This window comes from Bufo bufo, chromosome 5 (assembly GCF_905171765.1).
Source record: "Bufo bufo chromosome 5, aBufBuf1.1, whole genome shotgun sequence".
In the NCBI taxonomy this organism is placed as follows: domain Eukaryota; kingdom Metazoa; phylum Chordata; class Amphibia; order Anura; family Bufonidae; genus Bufo; species Bufo bufo.
This window is the reverse complement of record NC_053393.1, coordinates 533,046,321-533,059,520: the sequence shown is the minus strand read 5'-3', so window position 1 is coordinate 533,059,520 and position 13,200 is coordinate 533,046,321. Positions and strand designations below refer to the sequence as shown.

The following is a 13,200-nucleotide window of genomic DNA, read 5'->3' as shown; positions in this document are numbered from 1 at the left end:
GGGACCCCCAGGAGGAACTGGGCCCGGGGCAGCTGCCCTTTTTGCCCCGCGTTAAAGACGGCCCTGGGTATCTAATCCTATTAGGGCCAGTTTTAGGCGTGGCAAACTGGACAATTGCACAGGGTCCTCAGTTCCTGGGGACCCCAAGTATGGGGCCCTTGGAATCAACCAGAATTTACTGTTGACCCCTTTAATGCCCTAGAACAGGGATGCTCAACCTGCGGCCCTCCAGCTGTTGCAAAACTACAACTTCCAGCATGACCTAATAGCTGTAGGCTGTCCAGACATGTTGGGAGTTGTAGTTTTGCAACACCTGGAGGGCCGCAGTTTGGGCATCCCCGCCCTAGAACTAAGATAACCTCTTCAGTGCATTTATCCACATGGAAATTGACTATTTACCCTTTTACTATTCTAAACTTCCAGGGTCTTTGAAGCTGTAAGAAAAATAAAGTCTAAAAAGGACAAAAGGGAGGGATGATCCCTAAATTATTGTGCAGGATCCCATTTACTAACCAGCTGCAGGTCATGTGTGATACAGGCTGGTAAGCCAATGTATCCAAGCCCATTATACATGATACTGTGCAGCCAGGTTGGTTTAATCAGCTTATTATATGTGATGTCTGTAGAGCTTGTGTATCTAAGCACATCATGTGTGATACTGTCTGCTGAGCCCGGATGCCATACATTCACCATTCTGCTGGGAGAGTCACTGGGGATCATTTACAAAGACTGGGGAATCATAGTTTTAGCAGAAAAGTCCACTGCAGTGAGATGTGGTAAATTTATATAGAGATGTGCCCATCTTAAAGGGGTTATCCGATATCACAAACAGCCCCCCCCCCCCCCCCATGTGCCGGGCCCCTCAGAGGCAATCTACTTACCCGCCCCCCCCCCCCCCATGTGCCGGGCCCCTCAGAGGCAATCTACTTACCCGCCCCCCCCCCATGTGCCGGGCCCCTCAGAGGCAATCTACTTACCCCGCCCCCCCCCCCCCCCCCCCCATGTGCCGGGCCCCTCAGAGGCAATCTACTTACCCCGCTCCCCACACCGCTGCTGCTTCTCCCTGTAGACGGATGAAAACATCCGGTGTCAGGGGGAGCAGCCAATGGCTGGGTAAGTATATTGCCTCTGAGGGGCCCTGTACATAGGGGGGCTGTTTGTGATATCGGATAACCCCTTTAATAAATTTGTCTCATCTTCTGCTATCTGTGTGCCAGAAACTGAAATCTACTGCAGCTAGGAGTGAAAATTATTGTAAATGTCTTGGCCGTTCCCCTAATGCTAAACTCTCATCCAAAATGACAATAGTGATGAAAAACATAAAAAATGCAACACTTTTGCGCGCAATGCCATTTATGCAAATACCTGTGACTCTAAATGCCAGAAAACTGCCATACTAGTTTTGAAAATGAATCCCATTGTAAACATACATTACATTACTTATCCTGTACTGATCCTGAGTTACATCCTGTATTATACTCCAGAGCTGCACTCACTATTCTGCTGGTGCAGTCACTGTGTACATACATTACATTACTTATCCTGTACTGATCCTGAGTTACATTCTGTATTATACCCCAGAGCTGCACTCACTATACTGCTGGTGCAGTCACTATGTACATACATTACATTACTTATCCTGTACTGATCCTGAGTTACATCCTGTATTATACTCCAGAGCTGCACTCACTATTCTGCTGGTGCAGTCACTATGTACATACATTACATTACTTATCCTGTACTGATCCTGAGTTACATCCTGTATTATACTCCAGAGCTGCACTCACTATTCTGCTGGTGGAGTCACTGTGTACATACATTACATTACTTATCTTGTGTTGATTCTGAGTTACATCCTGTATTATACTCCAGAGCTGCACTCACTATTCTGCTGGTGGAGTCACTGTGTACATACATTACTTATCCTGTACTGATCCTGAGTTACATCCTGTATTATACTCCAGAGCTGCACTCACTATTCTGCTGGTGCAGTCACTGTGTACATACATTACTTATCCTGTACTGATCCTGAGTTCCATCCTGTATTATACTCCAGAGCTGCACTCACTATTCTGCTGGTGGAGTCACTGTGTACATACATTACGTATCCTGTACTGATCCTTAATTACATCCTGTATTATACTCCAGAGCTGCGCTCACTATTCTGCTGGTGCAGTCACTGTGTACATACATTACATTACTTATCCTGTACTGATCCTGAGTTACATCCTGTATTATACTCCAGAGCTGCACTCACTATTCTGCTGGTGGAGTCACTGTGTACATACATTACATTACTTATCTTGTGTTGATTCTGAGTTACATCCTGTATTATACTCCAGAGCTGCACTCACTATTCTGCTGGTGGAGTCACTGTGTACATACATTACTTATCCTGTACTGATCCTGAGTTACATCCTGTATTATACTCCAGAGCTGCTCTCACTATTCTGCTGGTGCAGTCACTGTGTACATACATTACTTATCCTGTACTGATCCTGAGTTCCATCCTGTATTATACTCCAGAGCTGCACTCACTATTCTGCTGGTGGAGTCACTGTGTACATACATTACGTATCCTGTACTGATCCTTAATTACATCCTGTATTATACTCCAGAGCTGCGCTCACTATTCTGCTGGTGCAGTCACTGTGTACATACATTACATTACTTATCCTGTACTGATCCTGAGTTACATCCTGTATTATACTCCAGAGCTGCACTCACTATTCTGCTGGTGCAGTCACTGTGTACATACATTACATTACTTATCCTGTACTGATCCTGAGTTACATCCTGTATTATACTCCAGAGCTGCACTCACTATTCTGCTGGTGGAGTCACTGTGTACATACATTACATTACTTATCTTGTGTTGATTCTGAGTTACATCCTGTATTATACTCCAGAGCTGCACTCACTATTCTGCTGGTGGAGTCACTGTGTACATACATTACTTATCCTGTACTGATCCTGAGTTACATCCTGTATTATACTCCAGAGCTGCACTCACTATTCTGCTGGTGCAGTCACTGCGTACATACATTACTTATCCTGTACTGATCCTGAGTTCCATCCTGTATTATACTCCAGAGCTGCACTCACTATTCTGCTGGTGGAGTCACTGTGTACATACATTACGTATCCTGTACTGATCCTTAATTACATCCTGTATTATACTCCAGAGCTGCGCTCACTATTCTGCTGGTGCAGTCACTGTGTACATACATTACATTACTTATCCTGTACTGATCCTGAGTTACATCCTGTATTATACTCCAGAGCTGCACTCACTATTCTGCTGGTGGAGTCACTGTGTACATACATTACATTACTTATCTTGTGTTGATTCTGAGTTACATCCTGTATTATACTCCAGAGCTGCACTCACTATTCTGCTGGTGGAGTCACTGTGTACATACATTACTTATCCTGTACTGATCCCGAGTTACATCCTGTATTATACTCCAGAGCTGCACTCACTATTCTGCTGGGGCAGTCACTGTGTACATACATTACTTATCCTGTACTGATCCTGAGTTCCATCCTGTATTATACTCCAGAGCCACACTCACTATTCTGCTGGTGGAGTCACTGTGTACATACATTACGTATCCTGTACTGATCCTTAATTACATCCTGTATTATACTCCAGAGCTGCGCTCACTATTCTGCTGGTGCAGTCACTGTGTACATACATTACATTACTTATCCTGTACTGATCCTGAGTTACATCCTGTATTATACTCCAGAGCTGCACTCACTATTCTGCTGGTGGAGTCACTGTGTACATACATTACTTATCCTGTACTGATCCTGAGTTACATCCTGTGTTATACTCCAAAGCTGCACTCACTATTCTGCTGGTGCAATCACTGTGTACATACATTACATTACTTATCCTGTACTGATCCTGAGTTACATCCTGTATTATACTCCAGAGCTGCACTCACTATTCTGATGGTGGAGTCACTGTGTACATACATTACATTACTTATCCTGTACTGATCCTGAGTTACATCCTGTATTATACTTCAGAGCTGCACTCACTATTCTGCTGGTGGAGTCACTGTGTACATACATTACATTACTTATCCTGTACTGATCCTGAGTTACATCCTGTATTATACGCCAGAGCTGCACTCACTATTCTGCTGGTGGAGTCACTGTGTACATACATTACATTACTTATCCTGTACTTATCCTGAGTTACATCCTGTATTATACTCCAGAGCTGCACTCACTATTCAGCTTCAGCCTGTTTCATAAACGACTTTTAAATCACCTGGCCTATTATGTACCTTTAGTGGACATCATCCATGCCCTCCTTAAACCCTTTGAGCTGTGGGCCTCAGGCACTGGGGGCCCTAAGAGTTTAGAGGCAACACAGCCCAGAAACTATAGATCCTCCTATAAAACTGATAAAGAATGACTTCCATGAGGCTGAGCTGCAGTACCAAATTCAGCCTATGGATAACAGTGGCGCTGTTTACTTTTCACACAACCTCATATGGTGTTATGTACAGTAGTGAATACACCGTGTAGATGATGTAACTCCTGCTAATGCTGACTGGCAGCCCCAGGTTGAGATGATATTAGCACTGGAGGTAGATTAGACTTACATGGGTCTGCTGGGAGTCTCTCTGTGGATACGGTTCTATTAAGACCACATGACGACCAGACAAATGTTTTCTTTGTTTTCTATGAGGGTTGCCATGCCTGAATGCATAGCACCATGATGTAAGGGAGACTGCGGTCATTCTGCATTAGAGACTTCTTAGCGGGGATCTTCTAAAACACGTCTTAACTTACGACTCAAGTGGCTTCCACAACGAGTCCACAATCAGATAAATGCTGAACAAGGAAAATCTACATTTACATCTTCATAGATGCAAACAAAGCCTAAAGTACAGCACATGTATTACACATAATGCTACCCCTCCCAGGGACGGGGGGTCTTCTCAGCCAATTTAGGACAAATAAAGTGTAAAAGTGTGAAATACTTAAGGCAGAAACTTTAGGATTCAATGTAGTCTTCAGTGGTGGAGCTAGAGTCCTATGGGCTTCATAGCAATTTGTCATTCCCCCTGGTATAGCGCCACACAGTCTGCCTCAGGCTGAATTTTGCTGCAGACTTTGACTGAAAAAATGATGTAGCCACAGATATTACTGCCTCCCTGTCTCTCCTTGTACATGAAGTAGGTACAGATAGTACTGCCTCCCTGTCTCTGCCTGTAGATTATGTAAGTACAGGTAGTACTGCCTCCCTGTCTCTTCCTGTAAATGATGTAGGCACAGATAGTACTGCCTCCCTGTAATTGATGTAAACACAGATATTACTGCCTCCCTGTAAATGATGTAGGTACAGACAGTACTGCCTCCCGGTAAATGATGTAGGTACAGATAGTACTGCCTCCCTGTCTCTTCCTGCACATGAAATAGGTACATATAGTACTGCCTCTTCCTGTAGATAATGTGTGCACAGATAGTACTGCGTCCTGGTTACTTGAGGTAAATAATTTATTCACAGCTAGTACTTCCTTCCTGTCAATGAGGTAGGTACAGATAGTACTGTGTCCCTGTCTCTCTCTGCAAATGATGTGGCTATAGATAGTACTGTGTAGGAACTAATAGTACTGCCTCCCTCTCTCTGTAAATGGTGCAGGCATAGGTTTTACTATCTCCCTCCCTCTCTCTGCAAATGATATAGGTAAAGATAGTACTGCCTCCCTCTCTCTCTGTAAATGATGTAGGTAAAGATAGTACTGCCTCTCTTTTTTTAATTGATGTACGTACAGATAATACTGCCTGTCTCTCACTGTAAATAATGTAGATACAGATAGTGCTGCCTCTATGTCTCTCCTTGTGAATGATGAATGCACAGATAGTACTGCCTACTATCTATCTCTCTATAAATAATGTAGGTACAGATAATACTGCCTCCCTGTCTCTCACTGTGAATGATGTAGGTAAAGATAGTACTGCCTCCTTCTCTCTCTGTAAATTATGTAGATACAGTACAGATAGTACTGCCTACTGTCCCTCCCTGTAAACAATGTGGGTACAGATAGTACAGCCTCCTTGTCATACCTGACATAGATAGTACAGCCTTCCTGTCTCTCCTGACATAGATAGTACTGCCTTCCTGTTTCTCCCTGTAATTTATGTAGGCACAGATAGTACTGCCTTTCTGTTTCTCCCTGTTATTGATATAGGTACAGATAGTGCTGCCTCCCTGTATCTCAGTGTGAATGATGTAGGTACAGATAGTACTGCCTCCTTTTTTCTCTGTAAATGATGTAGATACAGTACAGATAGTACTGCCTACTGTCCCTCCCTGTAAATGATGTGGGTACAGATAGTACTACCTCCCTGTCAATCCTGACAGATAGTACTGCCTCCCTGTCTCTCCTGACATAGATAGTACTGCCTTCCTGTTTTTACCTGTGATTGATGTAGGCACAGATAGTACTGCCTTTCTGTTTTTCCCTGTAATTGATATAGGCACAGATAGTACTGCCTCCCTGTCTCTCACTGTGAATGATGTAGGTACAGATAGTACTGTCTCCTTCTCTCTCTCTGTAAATTATGTAGATACAGTACAAATAGTACTGCCTACTGTCCCTCCCTGTAAATGATATGGGTACAGATAGTACTGCCTCCCTGTCAATCCTGACATAGATAGTACTGCCTTCCTGTCTCTCCTGACATAGATAGTACTGCCTTCCTGTTTCTCCCTGTAATTGATGTAGGTACAGATAGTACCACCTCTCTGTCCCTCAAGCATAAATGGTGTTGATAGGAATAGTACTGCCTCTACCTGTAAACAATAATGTGAGTTTAGTTTTTTGATTTACACTTTCTGCTAATCTTTAGCTTTAGTCTTTTGAGTTTACAGTAATTTTGCTAACATGCATAACCCAACCTTAAGCCCATCCCCTGCTGTTTTGCAGTCATCAGTGATGTCGGTCTGCTTTGCACGTTTTCATCCAAATCTGTTGATTGGTGGGACATACTCTGGACAGATAGTACTGTGGGATAACCGCAGCCACAGGAGGACTCCGGTTCAGCGGACACCGCTTTCTGCCGCAGCGCACACGGTGAGCTCCATACCCTCCGGGTGGGTATATCTATCATCTTATGAATCGCTTCACTGCTATAATCTATACTGGAAAGGGGTCTAGCAAAGTATGCCCACATACACGTGTACATCATCATGCATCATGGCATCACCCCAAAGAGTTCATATTATCATAAACCCCCATTGGAACTCAATGTTGGTTATAGGACAGTAAGGTAGACCACATTCCCTAATATCGGTGTAACTATTCCATGTTCATTACCCCTGTGGGTGGTCCTTAAAGGGGGTTTCCATTCTTAAGTAAATCACTGATTTATCAAAATTTCTAGAACTTTCCAATAGACTTTGCGTTTCGGTTCCTCACCTTGGTGGCGGTTTCTTAATGCTGTCAGTGAATGGGATTGAAGCTCATTGGCCACGATGCACAATCGCTTACAGCTGCCCTTTCATTTTGAGGATTGGTTGGGGTTGTGGCAGTCCATGCCCCACCGATCACATGTCATGATTTTGGCATGGTTCTAGTGGGACAGCAATGCTGCGCCATGTCAATATATTGACTCCCTATATTTAGCATCTCTCTATATGTTTCCTCATTGACAAATGACCCCCATTTCGGGTTAGAATTTCAAGAGAACTTTTTGGCATCCACTTCTATTCAATGTAACATGTGGCCTCCTTCAATTACTGAGTGATAATGGCTATCATAGGGTTGTGCTTCTCTTTTCCAGCATCCTATCTACTGCGTGAATGTGGTGGGGACGCAGAACGCGCACAACCTTATTACTGTTTCCACCGACGGTAAATTGTGCTCCTGGAGTTTGGATATGCTCTCAGCTCCGCAGGTGGGTGTTTATTTCACTCCATAAGAACCACTTTGCCAAATGTGTTAATGGACAAGGTCTGAAAGAAATGGAGAAAAGTTTAACTTTATGCTAACAGGGAAAACTTGTTTTTGTGTACTGCTTCTGAAAACAGTAATTATAGAAACATCTGGGAATTTCAGTCCATCCAGCCTCGGATCTGATCAAAATTTCAGAAATTAGCATCTCTAGGGTGTATCTCAGGTAGTGGTGTATGGAAAGGGTGGGAGGGGGTCAGTCCCTCTATCTTGACCACTAATGGCAGGGCTGGATCCATTTGTATGTGGCCCCAGATTGAGTACCCTACCCTAGGCTTTTTTACCCTAAAATCTACCAAGGTGCTAAAGCCTGTTCTGAATGGTGTTTCTCCAGTGTCTCAATGGAAAAACCCTTTGCAAGCAATGCTACATACTTCAGGTCAGGGGCAGACTGGGAACTTTAAGTGGCCCTTGAAAAAATACTAAAAGTGGCCCCCGATTTGTAGTCAGTTTCAATTTGATGGAAGGCAGGGCCAGCAATACCATATTGTGGCACATTATACCACCCCAACAGCACCAAATACCACAGTCCATAAAATACTGCGGTCAGCAGCGCAAAATACATCCCCAAAAACTTCTACTGGCCGGCTATGAGGAGGGCCCAGGTGGCCCCCTGGGCATCGGCCCACTGGGAAATTTCCCTGTAAGGGCTATGGCCAATCCTCCCCTGCTTCAGATGGTACGTAGACTGGTATGGCTACCTGTAGATGTATTTTTACAGTTTAACTTGTACACTTCTTTCAATCAATTTTAGAAATTCTGAAGACATTTACACCTTTTTTACTTACTATCTTGATACTTTCTAGAAATTCTGAAGACTTCTCCAGCCTTATTTTCCGGATACTTTTTGTACAATTCTACTAATTTTGCATTAACAATTCTTTTTGATGGATATGGGATTATTGGGTCAACTTGACTATTTGTAGCAACCCAGGAGGAGAGCAGAAAGGATGCTAGTGATAGTAGCAAGAATGGTGGTTGTAGGTTGTTGCACACTCTGACGCTCCTCTGGGCCGTGCAGTGATGGGAAGGGTTCACCTTTCTTTCCTTCGGGGCACATCCTGGTTCTGGGGATTCTCCTGCCTGATTGTGGTTCGGGGTGTCCTTGGTGGTGGATAAATTGTGAGGTGCAAGGCAGGGTCCCCTGCAGCATTGCAGTAAAACAGTTCTTGACTGAAGTTCAAGCACACCAGTTACAGTTCTTAGCATGCATGGACTGGCAGTTCTTATACAGTGTGCAGTGTCCACAATTCTTACATGTTACATGGCTGCAGTAACAGTTAATAGGCCATTATGTATCTCTAAAGCAATTCTCCTCACATTGCACTTCTCTAGCTGACTTTTGCACAAACATATAGAATTAAGGGTGCAGCACTTTTCATTATGCAACAAAGGGGCGGACCCCAACGTCAGGCTAAGCTCTGGGGTACTCACAATTTATGTTACTACTGGTTTCCACGGCGGGATGTAGTATGGTGGATTCTGCCTTTTTAAGCTTGTCCAGACCTGGAAGCCTTTAACTTTCTGGACAATGTCTGCTATGGAGTCTACACGCTTCTTATTAAGCTGTTTATCTCCACAGAGCTTCTGCTCTCACCTCCTTTTGACACTGGAATGCTTTTCAAATATATCAATTCTTTTCTCTCCACTTTAGCTGATGTTTACGCTGTCATGTGAACTAGTTTTCTCAGGGATGTGATCTGCTGCCTTACCGCATACTACACTGCACAAACATCCACTGTCTCTACACTGAATGCTCTTACTACTCCCTATGGGGAGGGTGACAACATCCCCACCTAGCAACTGGTTGCTAAGGTCTGTACACAGAAAATGCATAATTACTCGAGAAATCACTTAGTTAACCCTTTTGAAGCATAAATACAGGAAATGCACAAAAAAAAAACATTTGCAGAGAGATACACTGCCATAGCAGTGGGAGACTGCATTGTGCGATTGTCTCGTGAAACCCAAAATGTGGGCAACATGTGTCTACCATGTATCAATAGTACCCAATTGCACTTCATCTGTTGTAAAACTACAACACCCACCAAGCAGCTGTCAGGGTATGGTGATAATTTGTAATAGACAGGTATAGGATGGAGACCACTGGTCAAGATATAAAGCTAGCCATACAGGTGTATGGTTTATGGAAGCCATAGTAACTGCAGATCTTTGTGGTAGCCCCCTTTTTCTTTTGTTTTTATATTACCTCTTCATATATTGTATATTTGGTGACAGGATTATGCAATGTTTTCATTCCTGAAACACCCTCTAAGGCAAGATGTAACTCATCTGGAAGGGGCCACATATGGACACATCTAGCCCATTGTTTGGTGGAAGATTCTCTTTAAAAGTCAACTCCACTGAAAATGCAGGTGTGAAGATTTAGAAACTCAGCATCCCACTCCTCCACATAAAGGTCTAGGAATCTGAAATGTGGGGAGATGTTTGATAGGTGTCCCCATTTCTGCCTGTGAGGTGGCCAACGATTATTTTAACTAACAAATGGCGGCTCGTGTTAACTAGTTGCGATAATGATTATTGGTTCCCATCATGTCACACGAAACATATTGAAAGCCGCTCTACAGTGTGAAAAACCAACCAAGCAGATCCTCATATCTCAGCTTCTTGGACACCTGTGATTGTGGAATGAGGAGAGCGAGATTTCAGGTTTAATTGTGGCCCATTCTCCCCAAATTTTCTGGTTTTGAGTGTAGTTGCTGTTATTACTATTATAGCTTTTATAGATTTTTATGGTAAATCTGCATAATAATCAACTTTTTTAATTCTAGGAAAGTATGGAACTGGTCTATAATAAATCCAAGGCAGTAGCAGTGACCGGGATGGCGTTTCCTACAGGAGACGTGAACAACTTTGTAGTCGGGAGTGAGGAGGGGACGGTTTACACGGCGTGCCGCCATGGAAGGTAGAGTCATATGCTACATTATTTTATCAGTTCACTAGACAAACATCACAACTGTGGCATCAAATAAAATCCAAAAATTCTATTTCTAAACCAAACCCTACAAGTAAACCTAACCATAAAGCTGCTTGCCTTCACGCGGATCCAAAAGATATGTCCGACCCTGGGTTCTTGCACTTTGGATAATCCCTCATTTTTTTAGAAGGGTCCTAACAATAAACTGATCAAAAAGTATCCTCCTGTTTGAACCTCCAGCGATCAGCTGTAATCTGTGAGGAAACCTGGCAGTAAGTGTTCGCTTTCCCTGCAGTGCCACCATAGGAGAAATGAAGTATTACATACGTAGTGTCCAGGAACTCTTTGAAACTGCTTTAAAACTGCTTTCCGCTCTGGCCAAAGGATGAGGATCCTGGACAGTAGACCCCCCCCTATATTAACCCAGAATTCCGTAATGCGGATTCTAACCTGGACAAGCCCATTTAATGATTAGAGAAGTGTCTTTCATCGAGTCAAATTTAAAGACATTGTCCACCAGGCCAACTCACTTTTGTTAGGCAGTTCCTCTGATGTTGAGCACAATAACTGCAGAAATTTCACTGAAATTGATTAACTTGTAAGGTGGAAGAGAAGACAAGGTGCGGATGAACTAACACTCAGGCGCATTGTCACACGGCCACACGAATTGGCTTGTGAATCATGCAGCCATAAGCCACCAGAAGTAGTGTCATCCTATTGCAGAAGTCAGTGAATGAATACGATGGAAGTTGATGGGGTGGCAGCTCCACAGGTCCTTTATTTGAGGTTCACAGATTCCATATATTTTTTCCAGAAAAAATAATGAATTGCATATATAGAGGATAAAATAATAGGAACATTTTGCAACTAACAGAAGATGGCCTCATGCACACAACCATATTTTTCTTCAGCCCTTTCTATTGATGGGAGTGAAGAAAAAAAATAAATGCATGCAAAAAGTGTAAATTTTTCAAGGATTCAGGATTTTTGCCGACCAAAAAATAGATATGTGCATGAAGCCTAAAACTAGACAAGACAGGCAGAAACCCCACCAGAGGTAATACAATGGTGCACGCTTTAGGATATATTGGCGCTCTACTCTACTGCTTGAGAATAGTCAGAGTAAGAGGACTGAAACGTCACTGTCTGGTGATTAAAGAACACTTATTTTAATCTACTCTATTTGGAAGTTCATTGGAATTTGTCCTGTTATCATTTTAGTTGGTGCTCTACTCTAGATATCTCAGATACTTTGGTCTTCTGTGCACCACCCCATGGCTCATTTTGCAATTCCTCTGAGTAAATCACCCCAAAATTCTTGTTTTTTTGGCAACGTCGATAATTATTTTGAAATTTTTTAAAACATCCCTCCATATTGGAGCAACATGCATCCTTCCTGCATTGACTGTGACAACTGCAGTGAATAGGAATTAATGGACAGGAAAGGGTCCATAGACCAATACAGTCTCCAGAAAGGTTTAAAAAAGGCCTCACCTGCATGGACCAGGGAGTGACGGGGGAACTGCATGCAGACCCTCATCTGTGTGTACAGCCTATAGTGCTATATACTGTACAAGAGGGCTGTCATCTGTCATTAACTCTTTACCGACCACTCACCATCTTTTGACAGGTGGCAGCGCAGGTCCACAGTCTGCAGCAACGTCGCTGCAGTCACGCCCCTAGCAGGACTATGACACCACTTCTGGCTTCACTTTTGAAGTCTACATAGAGACCATTCACCAGGGCGTAGCCGAGCTGGTGGGACCAGGTCAGCTCTAACACTGAAGAGTATATGTAGTGTGAATGTAGTACTGAACAGCCCTATGTGTCACGAAAAACCTCATAAAATGATTTTGGTAGCCCAATAAATAAAAAAATAGGTACATTAAACCACCATGTGTGCAAAATTGCAAAAATTTGGTCATCAAGGCGTTACATTTGCTGCCTTCTGTTAATAATGAGATGACTGCTGACTGTCAAAGTCTACTCAGCAAAGCTGAAATGTGAGTTGCAGAAAACAGGAAGCGTTAGCTCACTCTACTCCTGTTTCAGAACTGGAATATTTTTTATTTTTGAATATTAAATTAAAAAGTCAACAAAATTTTAAAAAAATATGAGAAAACCCTATTTTAAATAATATTATTTTTTGATGATGCATTCATCTATCAACCAGTTTGCCCTTTAAGCCCTAGTACTAGATGTGCTCATTAGCATATACCATGAACATTTACCCAAGGCCCCGTTTCATATTTTTGACTATTCTGCTGGTTTTTCTATCCACTT

The 13,200-nt window shown here is 43.0% G+C and overlaps 1 protein-coding gene across 1 annotated transcript in view; it reads left to right on the top strand.

Moving 5' to 3' along the window:
• Positions 1–13,200, top strand: part of LOC121000660 (cytoplasmic dynein 1 intermediate chain 1) — a 382,322-nt gene that overhangs the window by 258,732 nt on the left and 110,390 nt on the right. The window contains exons 9-11 of the mRNA XM_040431238.1: positions 6,954–7,100; positions 7,810–7,923; positions 10,772–10,905. Coding sequence (XP_040287172.1) covers positions 6,954–7,100; positions 7,810–7,923; positions 10,772–10,905 — 395 coding nt within the window. The remainder of the gene's footprint in view (positions 1–6,953; positions 7,101–7,809; positions 7,924–10,771; positions 10,906–13,200) is intronic.